Source organism: Sinohyriopsis cumingii, chromosome 16 (assembly GCF_028554795.1).
Source record: "Sinohyriopsis cumingii isolate HCF-2022 chromosome 16, ASM2855479v2, whole genome shotgun sequence".
NCBI classification, from domain to species: domain Eukaryota; kingdom Metazoa; phylum Mollusca; class Bivalvia; order Unionida; family Unionidae; genus Sinohyriopsis; species Sinohyriopsis cumingii.
The window spans coordinates 43,493,008-43,519,776 of NC_142976.1; the positions used below are offsets into that span (position 1 = coordinate 43,493,008).

At 34.4% G+C, this 26,769-nt stretch overlaps 1 protein-coding gene across 13 annotated transcripts in view; it reads right to left on the reverse strand.

Annotated features, from left to right (window-relative positions):
- The window catches only part of LOC149780323 (GATOR2 complex protein WDR59-like), a 180,227-nt gene that overhangs the window by 98,470 nt on the left and 54,988 nt on the right, over positions 1-26,769 (reverse strand). For all 13 annotated transcript variants that reach the window (XM_089937186.1, XM_089937183.1, XM_089937181.1 and 10 more), the window contains exons 12-17: positions 25,192-25,416; positions 24,166-24,327; positions 19,788-19,883; positions 17,444-17,585; positions 9,935-10,004; positions 3,752-3,902 (exon numbers count right to left, since the gene is read on the reverse strand). In XM_089937186.1, coding sequence (XP_089793312.1) covers positions 3,752-3,902; positions 9,935-10,004; positions 17,444-17,585; positions 19,788-19,883; positions 24,166-24,327; positions 25,192-25,416 — 846 coding nt within the window. The remainder of the gene's footprint in view (positions 1-3,751; positions 3,903-9,934; positions 10,005-17,443; positions 17,586-19,787; positions 19,884-24,165; positions 24,328-25,191; positions 25,417-26,769) is intronic.

The following is a 26,769-nucleotide window of genomic DNA, read 5'->3' on the forward strand; positions in this document are numbered from 1 at the left end:
GATTTTGAATCCTACCACTGGATCTGCCCTTGTTAGCAGCTGTTTTGTGTCCTTGGGCAAGGCACAGCCCTCCAACTGACTCGGCACTGAATAACTTACTTATGTTGCTGTGCTCTGAAACAACAATCCAATCCATATCCAACAATAACAGACCATAATTCTAAAAACCCATGAAACAAAATGCTGACAATCAAGTTCATGCAAGAGTTTTAAAAAAAAGTAAAAGTTGCATATAAAATTCATTTGAAATCCTGGATGATTCTGGTGCAAAAAACAAACAAAGAAACAAAAGTTGTTGAAGGGACTGACAATCTACTGGGTGAAAAGAATTTCCAGGAATTCAAGATAAGACAATTTCTTCCTTTTAACTTCTGAGTGTTGAAACCAGCTCTGATATTCTTAAACAATAACAAGATTTTCAAATTAGCTACCATGGTGGACATAATGAGCATATGATTGTCACCATTTTCTTTCCGGATCACATAGACATTATTACAAGTCCTTGGGTGAAAGCATCATGTCAATATGAACAACAATTCAGGGAGAGTAGTGAACAGCAAGATTATCATTATTACAAGTCCTTGGGTGAAAGCATCATGTCAATATGAACAACAATTCAGGGAGAGTAGTGAACAGCAAGATTAACATTATTACATGTCCTTGGGTGAAAGCATCATGTCAATATGAACAACAATTCAGGGAGGGTAGTGAACAGCAAGATTAACATTATTACAAGTCCTTGGGTGAAAGCATCATGTCAATATGAACAACAATTCAGGGAGAGTAGTGAACAGAAAGATTATCATTATTACAAGTCCTTGGGTGAAAGCATCATGTCAATATGAACAACAATTCACGGAGAGTAGTGAACAGCAAGATTATCATTATTACAAGTCCTTGGGTAAAAGCATCATGTCAATATGAACAACAATTCACGGAGAGTAGTGAACAGCAAGATTATCATTATTACAAGTCCTTGGGTGAAAGCATCATGTCAATATGAACAACAATTCACGGAGAGTAGTGAACAGCAAGATTATCATTATTACAAGTCCTTGGGTGAAAGCATCATGTCAATATGAACAACAATTCACGGAGAGTAGTGAACAGCAAGATTATCATTATTACAAGTCCTTGGGTGAAAGCATCATGTCAATATGAACAACAATTCAGGGAGAGTAGTGAACAGCAAGATTATCATTATTACAAGTCCTTGGGTGAAAGCATCATGTCAATATGAACAACAATTCAGGGAGGGTAGTGAACAGCAAGATTATCATTATTACAAGTCCTTGGGTGAAAGCATCATGTCAATATGAACAACAATTCAGGGAGAGTAGTGAACAGCAAGATTAACATTATTACATGTCCTTGGGTGAAAGCATCATGTCAATATGAACAACAATTCAGGGAGGGTAGTGAACAGCAAGATTAACATTATTACAAGTCCTTGGGTGAAAGCATCATGTCAATATGAACAACAATTCAGGGAGAGTAGTGAACAGCAAGATTATCATTATTACAAGTCCTTGGGTGAAAGCATCATGTCAATATGAACAACAATTCACGGAGAGTAGTGAACAGCAAGATTATCATTATTACAAGTCCTTGGGTAAAAGCATCATGTCAATATGAACAACAATTCACGGAGAGTAGTGAACAGCAAGATTATCATTATTACAAGTCCTTGGGTGAAAGCATCATGTCAATATGAACAACAATTCACGGAGAGTAGTGAACAGCAAGATTATCATTATTACAAGTCCTTGGGTGAAAGCATCATGTCAATATGAACAACAATTCACGGAGAGTAGTGAACAGCAAGATTATCATTATTACAAGTCCTTGGGTGAAAGCATCATGTCAATATGAACAACAATTCAGGGAGAGTAGTGAACAGCAAGATTATCATTATTACAAGTCCTTGGGTGAAAGCATCATGTCAATATGAACAACAATTCAGGGAAAGTAGTGAACAGCAAGATTAACATTATTACAAGTCCTTGGGTGAAAGCATCATGTCAATATGAACAACAATTCAAGGAGAGTAGTGCACAGCAAGATTATCATTATTACAAGTCCTTGGGTGAAAGCATCATGTCAATATGAACAACAATTCAGGGAGAGTAGTGAACAGCAAGATTATCATTATTACAAGTCCTTGGGTGAAAGCATCATGTCAATACGAACAAGAATTCAGAGACAGCAAGTAGTGACAGCAAGATTATCAAGAACAGCCATTGTGGATGCCATACTGGATGCACAGCAGGCACAATTTTCACTCAGGACCACTTAGGCATCTTACGGGACGTAGCAGCAAAAAGATTTTCAAGATGGCTGCTGTCATGGCCATATTGATGTCTGAATGGTACAATTTATAATAAAGGAACAACTAAATCATGGGATGAATGTGCATGCAAAGTTTCATGGCAATCCTCTAAGTAATTTAGGAGCAGTAGCAAGAACAAACTTGTGTTTCACAGACAGATCTGTACAGGTGACTGATGAATGACCATCACATAAGCATGTTTGGTTGATGGCCAGCTGAGTTAAAAATGCTTGATCATACCAATAATAAGAAAAAAATTATAAAAGGCACATGGGTGGAAAACGTGTTTACAACAAGGCTCCCCCTTCCTGACGTGGGCCTCAACATTTTTGGTATTTAATGATTAGGAAAAAAAAATCTTTATTCAGCTGAGTGATTGTTATGACAATGTACAGGAGATTTCTGTGGTGCTAAATTCTTGTAAGTTCCAGATTTCTTAAAATGTATGCCTTATGTGTGCAATTTTCCAAATTAGAGCCAAATTTTATTTTGTCATTATTTGCAATCTAGGCAGATATTAACTACATGGGCAACCTATGTATCAAGTTTCAGGATTTTGACATTTGGGCAAAGAGACAGGCAAAGAGTAGGATGATATCCCTCAGACATGATAATAAAAAGCATTATGATTAAAAATCATGCTCCTCAAAGCCACCCCTTTGTTGTGAATATATTAATCTCAGATGCTTTTGTTTTACTCCTGGGTCAACTACATTTTAGCCCATCATGTCCATTCATTAAGATATGAGAACATTGATTGGATCCAAGTATCTTATCAAAAACTGAAATCCAATTTTAAAAAATCAGGGAAAAGAATCAGACCATGTATGCTGACTCTGATGTTTTTCATGCTAATGTCATCCTTACATTGTTACATCCTTACAATTGTAAAATCATTAGTCAGTAGTCTTGTGGCCCATCTCCTCCTTTGTATTAAGCACAATCTTCACCAAAGCTACTGTAGAGAAAAGACTGCAGAAAATGCGATCTAAATTGAGTGTGACAGTGGCATTATACCAAAGAATGGAAATCCACTGTGATGAGTAGGGATAAAAAAGAAGCCAAATTTGGTTATTCATACTAACTTTGTAAATGAGACAACTCATTTGAAATCAGATCTCATTCCATAAAAGACCACCTTTTACAGTCCCATCATTGGTCTTAAATAGGAGATTTTACTATGAAGGAAGTATCCAATACTCTTGAGTGAGATCATCGCATACTGTCTGTATGAAGCAAAGTGAACATTCTGAAAACCCTTACTCCATCCTTATACTGTCTATATATAGCAAAGTGAACATTTTGAAATCCCTTACTCTGTCCTTATCCTGTCTAAATATAGAAACATGAACATTCTGAAATCCCTTACTCTGTCCTTATCCTGTCTAAATATAGAAACATGAACATTCTGAAATCCCTTACTCTGTCCTTATACTTGTAGTACATGCTGACCGAGACTGTCTCTGAATTTGGTGTGGGTGGACTTTTGGAGAAATACACTGGGAATCCACTCGCACTTTGTGAGGAACGCACTCGAGGGCCTGATGCATAGACTGCCAACTCTGACAATGTCCTGCAAGATATATATAATAAGTCCATAAATTGTCTATTTAACCATATATATATATATATATATATATATATATATATATATATATATATATATATATATATATATATATATATATATATATATATATATATATATAGATATATATATATAGATAGATAGATAGATAGAAAGAAGGAACAAATTATTTGCTCCCTCTCCCCCAAAGTAAAATCTCTACCCTTGCTTGAAGGCTTAAGGCATTCTGTTGTACCTGTTTACAGGACTTTAAGGTTTTGTTTTTGTGCATTTTGTGAGCTTGCAAAAAAAGGAAAACGTTAACAAGGATGCAGGAGAAGGTACTCATATGTACTGTATTGGTTCATGAAATACTGGTATGAAATATTGGTTCATGAAATATTCATGAAATATTAGTTCATGAAATATTGGTTCATGAAATATTCATGAAATATTAGTTCATGCAATATTTGTTCATGAAATATTGGTATGAAACATTGGTTCATGAAATATTGTTATTGTTGAATGTTTGTTAATAATATGGAGTGCAATATGGAAAATTTGCATGTCATAATTCTCATTCATTATTATTATTATTAATTTTGTATATACAGAGACTGTGCAGCAAATATATATGCCATTCGCTGGGAGTGTAAGTATTAATCATAGTATTATTAATCCATTATTCACACAGTTAACAAGAAGTATTTCTTTATATTACCGATGATCCTGCCAATTAAGATGCAGTTAAAGGAACTGTTCTAGGTTAAATAGAAATCAAAACTCCATAAAATATGGACAGAAAACAAACCCAACTTAGGTGTTATTAATATAAAGGCTCATATCAAAACTGGTTGGAATCAATGAAGTAATCCAAAAGTTATTACACCTCTCCCATGGTAACTAGTGCATGATAGAGTCCAAAATACAGGCCACAGTTTAAGTGAGGCCATGAGTTATCGAGGGACCTCTGAAAATTTAAGAGAGATGCTATTCTGACTAGACAGCAACAACATCAAGTTGGGGGAGGGGCTGTTAAATGTCTTTTTTTATTTATAATTGGAATACTTGTCAATAAAATGCTTTTTGTAATGAATCTGTCCAAGTTTTTGTATAAATTAACTTTATTTTTTTAAGATAATCAACTTTTGAAAGATCATTAAAACATTACTCCAACAGGTTTCAAGATACATGTACCTCTGAAAACATCATGTATTACATCACTGCTTCCTGCATATGAATGCTGATATCATTGAGTGATATTGTTGATTAACACAGAAACAAGATTTCATTTTTCAAAAACTAGGTAAATTTAATTCATGAAATAACAACTGTCAATGTTGATCTGACATTTTAAAAATATTTTTTTCCAGTCATAAAATACTGATGCTGTCTCTTAACCGAAATTTCCGCTCATTCTTGCCATACCTGTGAGTGCCAATTTGGGATTTTAACTTCACTACAAACTTCGGAACATGCTTCTCCATAATGAACTCTATCTGTGTAACAAAAGCTTTTCATGTATCAAGTATTTCTTCTGCATTGCTTTTCTTGTTATCATTGATCACATTAGCAAATTAAACTGCTTCTTAATTTTAGATAATTTAATTATGTTACCTACATGAAAATATTTATAACAGTGATCACTGGTCAATTAAACTGAGATGTCCTGACACACTATCATCACTGCAAGCTCTTATATGGGTAGGACTGGCATGCCTTTGAACCTAATATTTTATTATTATTTCACTCACTTTATTTTATTCTCTACAAAAGAAAAAATTAATGCTTTAATATAAAGGTTTACTTTTAATTTATTGAACAATACAACAAACACTTCTACAAATTGAAAATCAAAGCACAGCACTCAATTAGTTCCCCAAAAATGCTTGTGGACATAGCTGTGATGGTTGACTGACATTTTTTCATATCTGAATATAAGAGGGCATGTAGCATTAAGAAACATTAGACTGAACCCAAATTCAATGACAGAACCGAAACACAAATCACACTTGACAAAATTTTACTTAATTGGCATTTATTTCTTAAAGTCCTACTATCAGTAAGCATTACTGACATTTTCATGGATTGAAATATCATCAAATATTTACCATGTACTGATAATTTCTTGTAAAGAAAAATTAACAAAATACATGACTTCTTATAAAAAGCTGCAAATTTCATGATGTTGAATCAGATTTTTTGGAACACTAATCACCTTTGTCAATGATAAACTGAGCAACATCTCAAAGTTTCATTTACAACCTTTGATTGCAATTTTCTTCAAATTCAACAAATTGGAGACAATTTTTTGTATTACCACATCATAGCTGATTGGTAGTTATCTGTCTGCAAGCTACTGAGGGAGAAGTGTGAGTGGAAATTTAAAAGCAAAATTCAAAGTCTAAAAAAAACGTTAAATTTTCCAGGAAGCTGAAAAACTGACTTTGATATAATCCCTCTTTATACTAAATATTATTTCAATCTAGGAAGTGCTTTAAAAATTCTTGAGTAGAAACAAAATTAAAAGATCAATTTCAAACTGAATAGGGACCATAACTCCATTAGTGTGCCTGAAAATGGTGAAAAGTGATCCTATCATAGGTCTTCCTAACATCAGGCCTCATACCAACTTTTATTTCAATCTATGCAGTCCTTCAAAAGATCTTGAGCAGAAACAAAATTGAAGGACAAGGTTGCAATTTAAACAGGGGTTATGACACCTAAATTTTGCCAGATTGAAACAGAAGAATGTGAAGCAGGCATTTGTTAAAGAACTGTGCAGCCAACAAAAAACAACTAATTAAAACTATCAAGAATGTCAAGGAAAACAGTGTATCTTTCAGAGACTCTGTATACTCAGCTGCATTCAAAACCTTTGGACCCACCACACATAAACATCAAGATTGGTTTGATGAGATCAGTGCTGCCAAACATAGATTACTGAATGAGAAATATCAACTACAAGAGGTCTGTTGGGAAAAAAGGACTTTATCATCTAAGAAGGCATCCTTCAACATCATCAAAATGACTGTCCAATGTAAACAAAGAGAGCTGCAAGACTCGTGTCAGAGAAGCAAGGCTGATGAGGTTCAGTCATATGCAGAAAGGAATCACATGAAGAGTGTGTGTGTGTATGATCATAATTTGTAATGTAGCTTTTAACAATTTTTCAGTCATATCACTACGATGTCTGCCGTGTGGCAGTTTATAGTAATGTCTAGCACTGAGGCATCATGCCGCAGACACGTAGCATGATGTCCCACCCAATCACATTATCTTGACACTGGGTCGACCAGTCCTAGCACTAATCTTTCAATGCTGAGCGCTCAACAAGGTAGCTGTAAGTACCATTTCTGTAAGTTTTTGGTATGACTCGGCCAGGGTTCGAACCCATGACCTACTGTTTCTGAGGCTGACATTCTAATCACTAGGCCACCAGAGCGGTCAAATCACATGAAGAACATCTATGATACTTTCAAGACATTCTGTTGGTCACAATCATCAAGAACATTTACAATAGTGAGGGCTGACAACACCACACTTGTCATTGACAAAGAAAAGTACAAAGATGGGCAGAACACTTCAACAACATCCTCAATCTCTGATCATTTATCAGTAAGAAGACAACTAACTGTCTGCCTCAAGCACAGACTGAAACTAAGAAAGCAACTGACCTGCTGTCAAATGATAAATAGGGGTGAAATGATACATCTGTGCCATGTACAGACATGATTCATGATAAACAGCCAACAATACAATATATTATTGATATAGATAGCAACCTTTTCTTCCTCTCTGGAAGTGGTGGGGTGGTGTAATTTGATATGTGTTGATATCTAGGTTTTATTATGAGTATACAGATTAAGACAGACATAGATTTAAAATCTGTTTATATGTTCTCATTAATGACAAGATACTACCTATTAGTTGTCAGTGATTTTAGTTCAACCTTTAAGACCATTTTGCTCATACCCTAGGCTTGTAAAAAAAAATCCATTAAACAAAGTGGCACTCTATTAAAGACCTAAAAAGAAAAGACAACTTCACATCTGATGAAACTTGTCCTGCATAAGTATAAAACTTATTTTCATAAGACTTTTTATATCAAGTTACCACACCCCAAGAGGTCATCTTGTGGTTACAGATACAGTGGGCTAATAAGACAGAGACCACTAAATTGACTATTCAATCCTATATTACATAAAACGTGTGGGCTGAAAAATCAGACTCTTGTCTGAAACTGATCTCATCTGTCTTCCTCCAAATGAATTTTTTTGTTAATAAATGAATTTCCACAAATAAAACCACAAAAAATCCAAAAAATGTGACTTATCAATGTTTTCAAGCAACTTTCAAAACTCATGTATGAATTTATAAAGTTAAATATGAATAAAACGGTTCACCTCTCGAATATCCCCCACCCACTGCCCAACCTGCTGCCTTTCACTTTAAATGTCCAGAATTCCATGGCAATGTCAAGCTTATGTTCGAAGTACATATCTAAGATAGCCACCCCTCTAATGCAACCAGTGGCCAGATTATTGCTGCAAAATCTGTCAGACTTAATCCTCACAAGAGGACAAATAATTGGGTTTACAGATGGAAATCTCACCAATATTTGTTAATTTCTAAATTTAACACTTTGACATTTTTTCCCAAAATGAAGCTAGGGTATCTAGCTTAAATCCATACAAAATTGTAAGTAATACGACAACATGTTTTTTATGTATAAGATTTTGTCACTTTGATAATTAATGCTTATTATTTCTTCCAATAATTAACAAGATGACAAAATCTAACAGCTTAGAAGTACCGTATGCATTATGTCTGGTTGCTACAATGTACCACTGATATATTACTTACTGTCACTTCTTTTTCAAAATGTATTTGAAAGGGGACCTAACTAAATCAAGTCAATCATGTGACAAGCTCACTTCCTTTGAAAAGATGGAGAATTCATGATGATTGATGATTAGGTGGCGCTCTGCAGTTTCGCATTTTGCATAGGGTTAGGATTTTAAAGAAAAAGAATTTCCCTGGCTTTCCTCACTGGTTATACTGGCTATTTAAAAAAGACCTTGTATATCTTAGGTATAATGCAAAGAACCTTTAATTCCCTTTATTTTGGTGTATGATTGATCGGTGTACTATAGGTTGTAGAGTATACAGCTTGGCCTTACTTCAAATGTGCACCTTTCAAAACAGTGCTAGCTCTACTTGGTCATTTTCACTTCCTGAACTTCAGAGGTATATTGTATAAAAAAGAGCTGATAACTTTTTTTTACATTTTATATATTTGGTAATTCATTCATTGCACTTTCAGAAGCTGGTATTGTCTGGTCTGGCAAAATTCATTTTCCCTATTTTAATAGCTGCTATGTATAGTGTATTTTAGACTAATTCAGACTGATTTTTTAACACAAGGGAGCAGTCATTTTAGTTAGCAGTGTGCTTAAATCATGTAAAATTTCTAAAAGTACAATATCCAAAAGAAATATCATCCACATTACATTAATGTAGCATAGAGGTATGCCAACATTCTCTCCACTGCAAACTACTTCACCTTACATGCATCACTCTCTCAAAAGTACATATCATCTGGTGAGTGCCACCTTATTCTTGATTATTTTAAATAAAAAGATTTTAAAATTCCATCATATAAATATGATTTCTAAAATGAAACTAATTTTATTTAAGAAATAGTCTCTTTTGCCTTTCACTCTGTGTATATAATTGTTATTTACATCTGTGAGAACCCCCTCCAGAAAAAACACCACCCCTTGAATAGGATCATTTTCCTGCTTCAGAAAGGTGGCCTTATATTAGGGGGACCACTGTACAGAGATTTTTGTAAAAGTGTACCTTAAAGGAGGTTGTAAATCCCAAAGAAAGAAATTAGATTTTTTTAATTAAAGGTTTTTTAATGGCTTAAACAACTGACATTCTTTGTGCTTTGCATGTCATGCAGGAATTTGTACAGCGTTTATAATATTTTTTTTACAGTCCAAATCCACAGATGCAGTTAAATAACTTACTTTGGTGTGACATCTGGTCTACCAAATCCTTTCTTGGCTTCTTTTGATCTTCCAAAACATACAAGGTAACCTAGAGAAAAAAGGATTACAGTGAGTTTTTTTTTTATTCCACTCTGTGTGTGTGTGTGTGTGTGTGTGTGTGTGTGTGTGTGCATATGTGCATGCGTGAGTGCATGGTTTAATGGCAAATCACCAAAGCACTGGCTATATTTAACATGGACTCTACAATAAAAATAGTTACATACAGGTGCAAGTAGCCCATTTCTGTGAGTTAATAATTACATACAGGTAGATCATCTCTATGAATGACTGATTACATACAGGTACCTCACCTCTATGAATCAATAATTATGCACAGGTAACTCATCCCTGATAAAAAGCATACTTGGAAATCATAATAATTATAATTACTTGAATAAAAAATACAGGATAACTTACAGAAGGTACAAAATTATGTTGCTGTCAAAAACTTTTGCAGATACCATATGCAAATGATCTTGACTCATCATCTAAGAAAGCTAACAGATAATCAAACATCCCTCAATATGACAAAGCTGCATTATGATAGAAATACACATGTACATGTCAGCTGTCACCAAAGTCAGCAAGATAATACATTCTATATTATCTCTACCAGCCACCATGTACATCATGCCAAAAAAACATAAGAACAATTACAAAATTATTATGATTAATTACAATATTCTTGTTTATGGTGACTCTCCCACATGTAAATTTCAACTACAACTATTACGATCTATGGTCATTCTAGATAAACAAAAGCATCCATTATACTAAAAATAAAGTTTTAAAAAGCTGATAGTCTATTACTTCCACATATACTAAGTTTATATACGTACAAATATAACTACTGTGTTGTAAAAAGTGACAAAATACAAACAAAACAATCCAAAATTATTGAGTGAAAAACCAAGTCAAGTTCTGATCTAGGGTCTCGACTAGCTCTGCTAATTTTTCTAACTGAATGAAGGAAAAACGTGTGAGATATGCCACATCTCACTTTTGTATCTCTTTATGCTTCTGTCCTTCAGCATGACTGCTTTACAGCTTTAAGTCCTGTCCTTCCATACTTATGTTTGTCAGAAATAAAAGACAACAACCAGCATATTCAGAAAATGAGTCTTTCTTACACTATGATTTAAGTTTATATTCATTGCTATCTTGTGGCATTTTCAGTAATATATGAAAGCAAATTATGTATTGTGTATTGTGAATTGTGTATTATGCACCTTTTAACTTCTTTACAACTTGTTCCCTTGATTTAGATATATAAAAGTTTCTGGATATATCATAATTACTCTCTACCAAAAACGGAAAGAAATACACAAAACTGTATCACTATAACTGCATATTTTGCATGTTTTGTGCAGCTGATTTTAAAGCATTACAATTTTAATGCTGCTGTTGCACTTTAACATGTGCACAATAGTTGATACTCCCTCAGATTCCTTTTTTTTATAAGAAATACAATGATTCTAAATTGCTTGAGCTAAACTTCCCCAATAACTGTGTGCATCACATCACATAAAAAGTGTAGTCAGATGAGAGTTGAAGACAGGATTCTCCGTGGAATTAGCAAATTTTTCCTTCTGCTAAAAATTATGGAGAGGAAACATACTAAGAGGAAAAATAGAATCCTCTCATTATGTGTTAAGAAAAGCATTAATTTTTATATGTCAACATAAAGTATTTAAAAAGGAGGGGCAGTACGGCCATTTTGGAAATTAAACAGAGGAAAAAAACCAAGTCTAATAAAAATGGTGGAAAAAATAGGAAAAACCATGGCTGTTGGAAAGACTGTGGATTGATTAAAAAAAAATTAATTTTGTGCATCTTTTTTAAACATAAAATTGCTGTTTTTAAAATCTGTTTCAGAAGCTACTCTGTCTACACATAGATGCTCAATTTTAATGAGTTAAAGTTACAGGCATTGAGCAACCTTGCAACTAGTATGACCACTATAAAACTATTAAAAGCACGGTTCATGTATAAGCAATTACCTTGATTAGCCACTATAGCTGAGGCCTCACATGAAATGTATGCAGTCTACCGTATTTCATGTTATTTTTCGTACCCTTTAATTTTTCGTACACCATCAAGCCATAAAAATAATAATTAATTAATTCTATCATATTTTTTCATACACAAAATTTAATATTTTTTTGGTCATCCTATTATTTTTTGTACATAAAACGATCTTCTGTGAAGATTTACTTTTGCCAATGTGATAAAAAAAAGTATGGCCCATTAAATTTTACAGCCTAGAACAAGAGATAAAATCATTGTTTTAGTTGCATTTTTATTTTTTATTTATCCATTATTTTTATTCAATTTGTTAAAACTGAAGACAGGTTCCCATTTCAAACGAATTCAAAAATATACCAAAGTTCGATTTAGGTACATCAAATGACCAGGGTATTGTTTTGCTAAGCAAGTTATGAGTAATGACTAACTTTGGGAATGTTCTTAACTGAGGCACAAGTTGCCAATTAATTTTCAACTGGTTGAGATATTTTGAAGAAGGAGTGTATCACCAAACATGAATCCAGGCGGGGTAAGTAATACATGTATGTTAATTTTGCTCATTGATCTTTTACTTTTGCCATCAATACCACGTTACAACTCCAGTGTCTTAATCAACGCAACAAGAAACAGCAAAACAAACAAGTTTTGCATAATTGAAAATAATTTATTTCTCAAAATACAGAAGTGAAAGAATTAAATTAACTTACAGCATGGTGAATGAATTCTTGTTTCCTAAAAGTCCTTTCAATTCCATTAATTCCAAGAAATCCAAAAAATGCCCCTTCTGTGTTAAAGTTTCAAATGTACAGAAAGATTTCCAAAGAATTCACCAACTGTAAGTGTGTAGAAAGCCCATTGCTCAGCTTACTCAGAAAGGGCAACTGTTTTGTTAACTGAGAATCTATTCACATTCATTTTATTGACCTTCTTGGTCTTTTGTATCGGCAAGAAAATATAATGATTGATGTATTTGTTCTGTTGTTGTCATTACAATATATACTGCTATTTATCAACAGCTGGACAGCGTTGTTAATGAGCGCTCTTGATTACGTCAGTTGGTGTAACAAAGCAAAGCGCACATTTGAAAACGAGTTCAGAAGCCATTTGAGTTTATTTATCCAGTAAAAATAATAATATCTCAATACAGGAAGATGCGAAGACCACAGACCATTTGGCAATTAATCTTATTGGCTCAATATAGTAATGCAGTAAAAAACTATAAAAACCCAGTTACTTTTAATCATAAATGCAAAAGTCATTGACTCCGTAAGTTCGAGTTATATATACCGGTAGTTAATATCTTCAAAGATCTTGGTCTGTTCATGCTTGGGCATGTCTTCATATTTAAGTTTCTTCAAATAACATGCTATGTTTAAAATACAAAAATATTTTTATATACACGTTGCTTTGTTGTTCTCTCTCTCTCTCTCTCTCTTAAAATCATTTGCCCTTTTTTCAACTGGCTTCAGAACAAGTATCAGTAAATTAATATTTTTCTTGAGCTAATAGACTTGTCATACACATTTTCAATACCCCATGGGTAGCCTCATTTCCCTACGTAAAGCCTCTTTAATTTGATATGTAGAGGTGAATCTGGTCTTCAATCCAGTATTTACTGGAAAAGACCAAGATAAAGGTCAAGCATATTTAATCAGCATGTATATTACCTCTGCATAGCCATGTGGCACAGTGACAATGGATCTCGTAATTACAACCAAAACGATTTATTTATTCAGGTTTTAATTGCCAATGGAATATAATAGTGACAACTGACATGTAACTGAACAATAAAGATTATTTTCTTCTCTCTCTCTCTCTCTCTCTCTCTCTCTCTCTCTCTCTCTCTCTCATAATAACAACAGATTTTTCTTGAGTTGAGCAGAATGAGACCAAATTTTGTACATTAGTTTTGTACCTTAGGTTATTGAGTATTGTGTGTTCCACAGGCCTTGTCCGGTATGATCCCTTTATTTTTCGTACATGGTAATTACCACAAAATGATAATTATTTATTTTACATATAATTTTTCGTACACTGAAATTAATAATTAGTTTTTCGTGTACGAAAAATAACATGAAATACGGTACTCATCTTTTTACAATATTCATTCACAAGCACAACACACTGTTAACATGCTGAGGATAACTGATCACAGAATATACTACAGTCAATAACACTGACAGTTTACCACTGAGGCATGAAATATAGGCCAGAGAGGCCTCATCTTGGAATGAGGGTATAGCACTTATCAAGACATCCTTTAATCAAGTTCCATGATTCTAGATAGGACAGTATGCATACAACATGCCCCAAACTCATGTGATTATGCGAAAAGTTGTTATACCAAATCCAGTAAAAATGACATATAGGTCACAATGACCTTCATTTGTTGCAAGTATGTAGTATTAACAGTATGCATATCATCACAATTTCATGATTCCAGCATACACAATACCTGAGAAATGAACATAGATGCAAAATGTAACCCAAGTCAATGAATTATAAAATATGGGTCATAACTATCTCCTTCTGCAATAAGTACAACTCATTCAGATACATCCCTTGACATAATTTCACGATTCTAGATAGTATGTAAGTAAACAGGATACAAAAAATGTGGGGCAATACACTAAATGCAAAAACTTAACCTATGCCTGTACAATAGGACATGCCAGTCACATTCTTTAGTTGTATTGGTGTGGTACTAATAAAGATGTATATATTTTTCTAGTTTAATGCTTTCTAGTAAACACAGCTTGAACACAAATGTAACCAAAGTCAGTGAAGCATAAAATATGGGGCACAGTGATCTAATTTTGTGACAAGGGTGTATTACTTATCAAGGTGCATCCCCTCAACAAGTTACAACAGTATGTAAACAGAATGTAAAAAACCTGACCTAAACACAAAATTTAACACAGAATGTACAATTAAAAATACCAGTATCTTTTTAGACTAGTTTGCCATATCTGTTTCATTGGCAAAATTACTTCAAATTTTCCAGTAAACACAAGAACTGTATTATTCCAGATTTTAACTGAGTATTCCTACTAGACCCAGTTCTACAAATATTATGTAATATGAATCTTTTAGCCATCAACTTTTAGTGTATGTGTAGCTACGTAAGAATATTGAACAAAGGTCTTCAGTTTTGAAGAACAAGGCATCTCATCAAATAATTAAAGTTTACTGCATTTGTGTGGGAAATTATGAACAAGTTTTTTCAGATGGATACTACACAACCTATGGGAGTACAGTATCCATCTGAGAAAAAGAGTATGGCATCTATTGCTATCCTAAATCTGAAACACTGTATCAATGCAGAAAATTGCAAATTTCATCGTCCTGGCTTATTGGCTCTAAGCCTTTAGTTGCATTTTTCCCCCTTTGAATTTAGTACTTTCACTTAAAAAATAGTACCTCTCTGATAGATATGCAATAACCCTTGCCCTCTGTATGCCTTTCTATGCTATTTTTATATACCCCAGAAAGCAAGTTATAGTTTGAAAAGTTATGAACAATTCTCCTAAATACCTTTTTAAATGATCAGATACTGCATCTCTCACATTTGTTGTGGACATTGCGAATATCACGTTCATTCATTTGCTTGCTTGAAAGTTTCAGTAAACTCATCCACATTGTTCACTTTAACATCTCTACTTTCAAATAAGACAAAACAGCTGATTTGGTTCATTGACAAACAAACCTAATAAACTAACACCTAAAGTCTACTACATGAGCGTACATAGTTTGTTTACAAAGTAGTTCAGTGTTCCCTTTACACACATTTGTGCGTCAGGGACGCACGCTGGAGAAAATTGACTCACACATTTTGTTTCCGTGCGTTTTTTTGACGCAAAGGATTTTCATAATGTGATCAGGATTTATTTAATACCCAATGCATTGGATGAGGGATGGCATCGTATATACTTCGAGCATAGGCATTGACTCGTTCCCCGCTTTGTTTGTTCCTTGCCTTGCGCTCCTCTATTCGTATAGCAGAGTGCAACGCAGGGAACATTTGAAACAATGAACCAGACTAGCATAGGCAATATTATGATGCAATAGCTTCCCCTAATCTTGCGAGCTCTCACGCGATTTCCATCGAGCTCAGCAAGCTGTCATCTAGATGTTTAATCTCAATGCTTGTTGCACTAGAAAGTGATCTCCAGATTAAAACGATGTGCACTAAAAATCATTAGCGAAGAAAGTGAAAGAAGCAGAACACAAAAGAGTAACTGTGGATCTAACTTTAATGAAAAATGGAGAAAATAATACCCTTGACTGGAATACGGTATTCATACATTAGGATTACCGGTGTGACTTATGATCGCGTGATTGCGAAGACTGCAAAAGTGAATAATCCTTTCGTGACAGAGTTTTAGAATTTTAAAAAATCTGTCCTCGTTCGCCACAAGATATCTGGAGAACACATTATAGCCCAAGACTTTCTTTCACAACAAAGAAATCAGTAAACTTGCATAGACAAATGCGTTATTTGGATTACAAAGTCAGCGGGTCATTGCAGATTTTGTTGGTTTTTAACTTTGTTGCAATAAAAGATAGATCTTAAAGTTCAAGTGTAACTTATTAGAAAGAAGATGAATCATTATCCTCCTTAATATTTGGATAAATATGTTCTAGGACGAAGTACAAAGAAACCAATGATAGTACACATTTTATGAAAGGCAGTAATTTGACTGCCATTTTGTTTAAAAGATTTATTTGGTTTTTTGTATTGGCTTGTATGTACTGTGTTGGGCATTAATACTGCTTCATAATGATTATAAGGAGACTGTTAAAAGTACGACTTTAAAACAAAAATGAACTAATAAAATTTTTCTTTGAATGGACAATGCATTTGTTTGTTAATTGTGCATGTTGGTTTATTTGTATGTTTAGAGAGAGAGTATGTTGTGCAAGTTGCAATATTCTATTTCAAGCTGAAAAAGTACAAGTCATATAAAAATTTGTCAGTACATTTTTGACCCCAACATTTTTTATTTGACCCCCAGTTCCGACATCAAGGGTTTTTTTTTACCCTCAATTTTACACCCCTGGGGGATACACTGGTAGTTCCTAATACACTATACTATTTTTAGGCACTTGTGTTGTGCACATGCGTGCAATATCAAGGTGTTCAGTGTCATAGAATACCGCATGATTCTGATGATGTAAAGTTAAAGGAGAAAAAGAAGGAATATATAATAATGTGAACTGTGCTACAATGTAACTCACTTTAAAACAGGCTATGGAGAGGTAATAACCAAGTTATGCTATGCTACCAATGGGGGGACAACAATGGGTTGATTAAATTCTCTAGACTTGATGATAAGTTATTGATACATATGATTTTCAGTGTAAGGAATGAAATAAATAATGCCACTTGCATTTGGAAACAGACTGTCTGTTTACACAGAATTGACAAAATGCAATTTGGTAAGTAAAAATTTACAATATTACCTGCAGGGCAGAAATGAGCCCCACATGTCCTTGGAAATGGAATTGATTCATCTTGGTATGCAGAGAACAAACCGGACTGCAGTAGTTTACTGGAAGCCTGTGGCATTGGGAATGTATCTGAGTCAGGGGTTTTCTTCTCCAACTGCAAGACAAAATAAAACAAAGAATGATGTACCCCTATAAAATCTCTTCACCTAAGGCAAAGACCTATAAGAACAAAGGCTAGCTTTTGCTGATGTTTATGTTGGAACTAGATTTGCCACTAAGGTACAGGTCAAAATTCATATCAATGCTATGTGGGATCCAGCACACAAAAACCAGTTCACAAGATAAACCCTTTAGACTTCCTAACAGTGCTTGTTTTTACACAGCAAAATATTTTCACTGTTAGTGTGGTCACAGATACTGCACAGACTGATGATGTGACCACAGATGATGCAGACTGCAGACAGTGTACAGACTTTTAATGAGGCTACAAATTCTATACAAACTATAGATGTGGCTGGAGATACTGTGATGTGACCACAGATGATGCAGACTGGAGATAGTGTACAGACTTTTAATAAGGCTACAGATTCTATACAAACTATTGATGTGGCTGGAGATACTGTGATGTAACCACACATACCGCAGGCTCTAGACATCTATTGATGTTGCTGCAAATGCCTCACAGCCTGCTGATATGGTTACAGAGGTTGCACAGATTGTTGATGTGGCTGCAGATGCTACACACTGTTGACATGGTCATAGTTGCTGCAGTCTCTTGATGTGGTTACAGCTGTTGCAGAGACTGCTGATATGGTTACAGATGCCACACACAATTTATGTAGCTGAAGATGCAGCAGATACTGTTGCTGTGGCCACATATACTGTTGACAACTGCTGATTTGGCTGAAGATTCAGCAGAGACTGTTGCTGTGGCCACATATACTGCTGACAACTGCTGATACGGATGAAGATGCAGCAGATACTGTTGCTGTGGCCACATATACTATTGACAACTGCTGATATGGCTGAAGATTCAGCAGAGACTGTTGCTGTGGCCACATATACTATTGACAACTGCTGATGTGGCTGAAGATTCAGCAGAGACTGTTGCTGTGGCCACATATACTGCTGACAACTGCTGATTTGGCTGAAGATTCAGCAGAGACTGTTGCTGTGGCCACATATACTGCTGACAACTGCTGATATGGCTGAAAATGCAGCAGATACTGTTGCTGTGGCCACATATACTATAGACAACTGCTGATATGGCTGAAGATTCAGCAGAGACTGTTGCTGTGGCCACATATACTATTGACAACTGCTGATTTGGCTGAAGATTCAGCAGAGACTGTTGCTGTGGCCACATATACTGCTGACAACTGCTGATATGGCTGAAGATGCAGCAGATACTGTTGCTGTGGCCACATATACTATAGACAACTGCTGATATGGCTGAAGATTCAGCAGAGACTGTTGATGTTCAGGTTAATATATTGAAGCATTTACAACTGACTTAATCAGTAATGCTGTTGTCAGCAAAAAAAATGATTGATCTAGATATTGGTAAAGAAGGCATAATATCCTCTATAGAAATAAATTAAGTATTGCAGGAATCTGTAAATTTTAAATTTGTATATATTTCTGTCTTGTTCTATTTGACAATTCAATGCTAGATATCAATTGCAATGAATGAACTTCAATTAAGTTAGCATAGCAAGAGTTTATTCAAAAGCTTGTTGCCAAAAAGGGTGCCTTTCTCTGGCTTAAACCTCATAACTGGTGGCAATTAACCATTTATTCCATGAAATTTTTCATTAGCAATGAAGCAATATATCACCTGTTTTATTTCCTCTCCATATCAAGATACAGGGTCCTCAATATAATGTGCATGACAAATGTAATTGTAATGTATAAGGAAGCCTCACTTCTAACATTATACACTTTTGTGGCTCCCCTGTACATTCCTATACTGAGAAATCCTGTATTTCTAAGTATGATAACAACATATACAATATATACTCACTTATGAGTCGATTCCACTGACAAACCTGCACAGACCCAGACCTGCCATCACATAATCAACCAAAAGATCTGGATCTCTGCTGCTTCTTAGGAGTAGAACAAACAACACAGACCCTGACATACTAGTGCATCATGAAATGGCAGATCAGGGTCTATGATATTTACAGTTGGACTTGACTTGTACATGAGAATTGTTGGTATTTTTTTTTACAATTCTGCTATGGCAACATATAAAGTTTAATTTACTTCTGCACACTTGTTGAATCCAAAAAAATGATACCTACATCTCGCCAACAGTTAACACTGGCAAGATAAAAATGTTATGCTTCCATACCGTCATTTTGTCAAATGCTGCTGAAAACTGCCGCAGACAGGGCTCTAGACAATTAGTGTTTCTCTTCACAAACTTCTGAGCTGTGTCCACAAGCACCTGCAGAGAAAGGATACATGTAATAAACAATTTATAAGTTTTCAATTTAAATTTTATAAGAGATACACAAACAATTAAAACATACTATTGTAGATTGGGTAATAAGAATTACAGTAAAATCAGCCTTAACAGACTTGGACATATAGAGAACCAATGTTCACAAAGAGCAATATATGTAATCCCCAAATAGTGTCCCTATATAATTGTAATTCAGCTTATTGACATTTGGCCCAAAAATTAGACAAATCATACACATTTTCTCTTGCTCAAACTAAGACTCTAATAAAAATTCTTTCATCTCATTGGTCACTTATAGGATGTTAGCCATTCAGATGTCAGACTTATATGATGTTAGCCATTCAGATGTCAGACTTATATGATGTTAGCCATTCAGATGTCAGACTTATATGATGTTAGCCATTCAGATGTCAGACTTATATGATGTTAGCCATTCAGATGTCAGACTTATATGATGTTAGCCATTCAGATGTCAGACTTTTAAATGGAGTCAAAGTCTGAGCACCAAAGTCTTTCCTATAATCTCAGGGACTGATGAGTGTGGAAAGAGGGCACTCCGCTGTCTGGTTGTAATGTATTTATACAACACTTCACTTTGTTCCAATAGTGATCACGAGCATTATAATAAAGGCAACTGAAGCTACCATCACTGCTATAGCAACTGCACTAAAAAAAAACAAGAATTATTAATGTAACATGGGTGCCCCACCAGCACCTGCAATGATCTAAATTCAAAACTTGACAAATGTATGGACAGATGGACATGGATAACACTATGTGCCATTACCACTGTCATGGTGGGGCATCAACACAATGCATAGTCACCCATGGTGATTCCACTTCAACACAATCCAGTTCTTCCAAGAGAACAAAAGACACTAACAACTTATTTTGATTAGTTTAGTTAATAAAAGTGCTAAAATGATGCTGATTAAGACAACAGTCACACAAACATGATCTTTCTTTGGACAGAGGGACTGACACTAAATCCTGCAATACTGGAGCAGAAATGCACATACTATGGTATGTATTATCAAAGAAACATATTTTGCTTCAAAAATTGCTTTCTTATTCAAATACATTACCCAATCATAATGTCTTATTCAAATATACTACTCAATCATAATTTCTTGTTCAAATACATTACCCAATCATAATTTCTTATTCAAATACATTACCCAATCATAATTTTTTATTCTTATAATACTCTAACCAGTCATAATTTCTTAATCAAATACATTACCCAATCATATTAGAAGAACAGGTGGCAGGACTTACATCATCTTACACAAAAGTTAGTCCTGGCTCCAGTCTCCTAATGTCTGCAAAACAGTATCAAGTTTCATCTCATTGAACACGACCACTTGCAACCAAAGTGGCTGAGTGGTTAGAGAGCCCGCCTCAGCTGCAGGAGGTCATGGGTTTAAACCCCAGCAGAGTCATACCAACGAATTATAAAACTGGTACCAGCAGCTGCCTCGCTTGGCACTCAGCATTAAGAGGTTAGTGTTAAAACTGGTTGGCCTTGTGTCAGGATAATGTGACTGGGTGGGACATGAAGCTACATGCCTGTGGCATTATGCTTGACTTCACTATAAACTGCCTCACCAGAGATATCGTAGCAATATGACTGAATAATTGTTAAACCTAAAAATCTTTATCACACACACATACACACAAGCAAAACGTACTTTAGACTTTAAAGAATTACTGTACCTCATTGAATTTTTTTTGGGAAAATTGTTTTCTAAATAACTTTAACACTATCTCAGCTCTAAGGATTTATAAAACTTGATGCTTTGTTGCAACTGTTCTGCCACTACTTTTGGCTTCCACTATTTGCTTAATATGTGTTTATGTGAAAGTGCAATACAGCATTGCAATCTCAGTTTAAATATAGAAAAAAGCAGCATAACAATTCTCTTTTGGCAAAAATAAAAAGGCATCTTTTCTAAACATTCACTTAAAACACCCACTGGAAGCATGCCTTTTCATGTGTTCATTTTTTATTACATGAGACACAGTTCCATTATTACTGTGATTAAACTATCATCTGCTTGGAATGAAATGAAATAAGGTCAGGTCCTGAGAAGGCGTGTAAGCACTAATGATCATTAGAATAGAGAACTGGTGCTGTATTGCTTATCATACGACAAAAATCTACAACTGGTATGATACGTATTCACCACGGAAACAGTGAAATTCAAGGTAAGTGTGAGCCCTCTGAATATGCTGGTTGATTTGGCTGATTAATCACAAGGGAAACTATTAACTGGTGGATAATGGGATCTGGCACCATTCTATCAAAGGGAGACCACTCTTATCTGACTTCTGTCATGGTAAGTATTGTCGCAATAAATGATATATATCATCATTAAAAAAAACATTCCTATATGATCTACAAATAATTACCTAGGTGGTAGTTCTGAACAACTAGTCATTTTTGCTAGCTGACTAGTCAATTACAAAGAGTTAACTTTATTTACTGATTTTCTAGTTTTGCTTCAATTAAACATTCACCATACTGTCAGACTGAGCATACAGTCTCTAAAACTTATGCCTAAAAGATTTTCACTTGGTACTGAGCAATTTGCTAAAGCAAAACACCTGTAATATCTTGAATGTTGAAGAATGCTAGAAAAACTAGTATTCACAATATCATGGTGACAATAAAGGCTAGGCTGCAAGTAAGCACTGAAGAAGGGGAAGATTTCAAAACTCTTTTAATATAATTGCAACAGCATGATTACATCCACAGCCATATTTTCAAAGTATGTGCCTGAAGATTACCCATCAAATAATTTTAAAATGTTCTCTAAAAGTGACTTAACCTCAAGATGCATGACATTGTTTTTCCTGTTCAGCTAACATTGTTCATCAACACCTGTTTTTCACAATTACACCTTGTGACAACCCATTTCTGATCCAGCTGCTTCTGCTGTCAAGTGTTGTGGTTAAATTAGAATCCACTTTCCTCGCTTATTTCAATACACAAACATCTAAATACAATAGGATAATTTCATGCACGTTTGATCATTTAAATTCAGAATACTTTTTTAAACATTACAGCACCACAAATCAGCCAATTTGATTTAATAAATGAACATGTAAATATTATTAGTTACACTGTCTTTCAACAAAGTGTACAGGATTTTACCAACCTGCCTCATGAAATACAAATATTAGGAAGGTGGTAAAATCCTTTACACCCTGTCAAGAGACAGTTAAATAAATTTATTAACCCTCTGAGGTTTTGGGGGGTTTTGATTTGGCAGAGCTCTATTTAAGTTTCATTTTTTTTTCAAAATTGTCTGGAAATAGAAGATATTGATGTGCATCTTTTCAGACAAATGATCTAGGCTGGATGCAGCAAAGCCTGATTTAAGTTGTGTTTTTCTTTGAATCCCCAATACATGAATACATTTTACTGATGTTGACTCCAATATTAAGAATTTTACTTTTCTGCAGATTGTGAGGCAACTTTATCAAAAACAGAAGTGAAAAGTTCATATAATGTCTAAGGTTTTGTATAAAATATTTTTGGAAACAAGTCATAAATTCTCTTTTGATTATCCATCAAATATATTATCTTTGACTTCTCTGCTGCTATTGTCCTGGGCATATTCTAAAATATAATGTTATCTTCATTAATGGGCTGCTCTTATCATCAGCCTTTGGTAACGTTTAAGACAATTTCATTTCCACAATATTTGTATGCATCTGTAATGTAAACAGATTATATCTTCCAGGGTTTCTTCAATAATTAATTCATGTTTCCAACCAAAAAATTGGAGGTGGCCATTTTCTTTACATGTACACTGTTGCCATTGATGCTATTCATTCATTCCATGAATATGTCATATGATTTTTATACACCCTGTCCAAAACTTCTGTACACCCTGAGAGTACTGCAAATATGCACTGACTATCGACTAATCAAATACATAGAAATTTTTCTAAGAAGTAAATTGCCTTTATATGTTTAAACAAGTATACTGACTACAAAAAGAAATGCAAAGGTGAAATGGGAGTGTCTCTGACTAGTTGACTGTTGATTCTGTAGCCAGAAATAGGGTCTTTACTTATTCATGGTTAACTAGCAGGTAGATGAGCATCCCTCATCCATTTTTTCTTTTCAAACTGTTCCAAAATTTTATACCATAAAAGACAATTATTCAGAACTCCAAACAAGGACTAAACCCTAAGCAGAGTATACATGAAAGATAAATCTAAAGAATTCTTTATCTCCAAAACATTCACTTGCCTTCTGAAGTTTTTTATGCAGAGTACTGTTAACAGTAGATTCAGTAATCGCAAAAGAAGGAATTGCTCCATTTGGATAGTTCGTTGGGAATCGGATTGTAAGAGTTACACTATTTTTACCGCTGACGGCAATGGCTATACATGATCTCTTAAGGACGGCCATCTGGAATGAAAACAAAAGCATTACTATCTTTGAGAGTGACAGTTTTGACACCATAAGCACAAGATTTAATACTAGCCTAATACTGAATATATATCTCTTGAATTCCTGAGTAAAACAAGTGTGAATTAAGCAAATTTGCACAAAAGGATATATGGCAATTTAAGATAAATTCATGCCAAACCAAGATATACTGGAGAGTGATCTGTGTGCTTTTGGCAGGACAAATCTGACAATAACTTCAAATACAAACCTGTGAATTATTTAACATTTTATACATTGTCTTTTTTTTCATTACTATTACTGTTATCAAAATAAGATTATGCTGTTTTGTGTTAAATAAATAAGACCAAATGATAAGATAAATTGTTTAAGCTTTATTCCAGACTGATTCAAATGTAAATAGTTTTGTTATCACAGAAGAAAATCTAATACATATTGTATATACTCACTTTTAAGTCGAGTCAAACTGCAAACTGCACAGACCAGATCTGCTTTTGCATAATGTGCTGGCAGATCTGGGTCTGTGCAGTGTGTTAGGAGTAATCAGATAAACAAACAACATATACCCTGGTCTGCAGACACATTATGTTATGGCAGATAGGATCTTTATTGTCTGCAACCTGACTCGACTTAAAAGGGAGTATATATGGAACTTTAAACCTGCAAATTTATGCATGTAAAGTTAATCACCTGCATTTGGTTTACATCTACTATATATGAATGTCTTTAACATTATTACCTTTGTTACTGTGTTTGTTTGGTTTTAATTCACATCTGTTTCATATTATCTGAATACTGTTGAAAGTAATCAATGAAATCCCATACAGATCACATTACTTTAATTAATTGATACCATTTCAATACCTCTTCGATTTTCACATTGGGAATATTTTTGTTGACTAGAGAAAATTCTTGTGTTAAGTTCATTGGCTGTTGCTGAGGTAAGGAGTCAGTTTTGTTGTTATACATAATGCTCGCATTCAAGCTCTGATTTGCCATATTTTCTTTGTGCTCAGTTTCTATGACTTCATTGGCATCAACAGCAGATAACTCATTCTCTGAGGAATCTGGGGCATCATGACCACACAACTGTAATGAATAATAATAATAATAATAATAATAATAATAATATTAATAACCACAATAACAACAACAACAACAATAATAATAATAATAATAATAACCATAATAATAATAATAACAACAACAATAATAATAATAACCACAATAATATTAGTAATAATAACCACAATAATAATAATAATAATAACAACAACAACAACAACAACAACAACAACAATAATAATAATAATAAGAACAACAACAACAACAATAATAATAGCTGGTGAACAGACAGACAGACAAATACAGATAGACTCACACATATATCATATATAGATTTAGGGAGAATGTAGTTCCCACTAACTGTATGTAACACAGTCATGTTACTGAATACCTCTAATTGTTTTACCTGAAAAGGTCATGCTGATTGACAAAGCACATTTAAGGTAGTTGTGAAAATTTTATGAAAATGGTTCAATCACATCCCAATTACTTGTTCCGCTCACTGTATAGCTGTATTCCTCTGGAATTTTTTATGGAGGCACTAAAATTGACAATCTGACTGCTATGTTGAAATCAAGAAAGTATATTTCAAAAAATGGCGGACATGATACTGAGGCCCACTGAAACCACATGCCAGGTCCATTAAGGGGCCATCCATTTTGGCAGATATTTCACTCCCTCTTCACCCCAACTCTCAAAAACTCAGACCCCTTCATATATGATGTCACAAAGCTTTGATCCCCCTCAAATAATTTCAAAACTAAAATTGGTTTAAATAACCTTTGTATAAAATACACATAACAATATTTCTCAATGTTCTCTTCCTCTCATGACAATATTGCAATGTAGAGTAATTGACATTTTCTCTGATGTATGGTGCTGGTGTTGTTTATATGACATCACATTTTTCTGAAAAACCCTACTCTCTATCATCGCACAGGCTGGACCCCCCTCCCCCCTCTGGTGCGAGATGTCATATACAGAAGGCCCAAAATCAATACTTTCCATTTGACAGTGTAGACTTGGAGCCTTTTCCCCACCCCACCACCAGGATATATGACAAAGATGGCATGAAAATGATATCATTTTCTTGTCATAGGGAGGCTGGCATGGACAGAAATTGGAGCAAAAATTATCACCTTCTCCCTGCCTGCTGTCCACTTTCATTCTTGAAAGCTGTGTTTTTCTACAAGTGTATCATCAATAGGACTGCTTCCCTGTCTGCTGTAACCTAGGGGTGTTCTTTCTTTCCTTTTGTTTACACACTGAAAATCCCTCTCAGTACCTAAGGCTGTGTGTAAGCACAAACTGTCATCTTTGGTGGCTTCTTTACATATTTCCTCAATGTGGCCATTACAGAGGAGTTTAGAAGAGAGT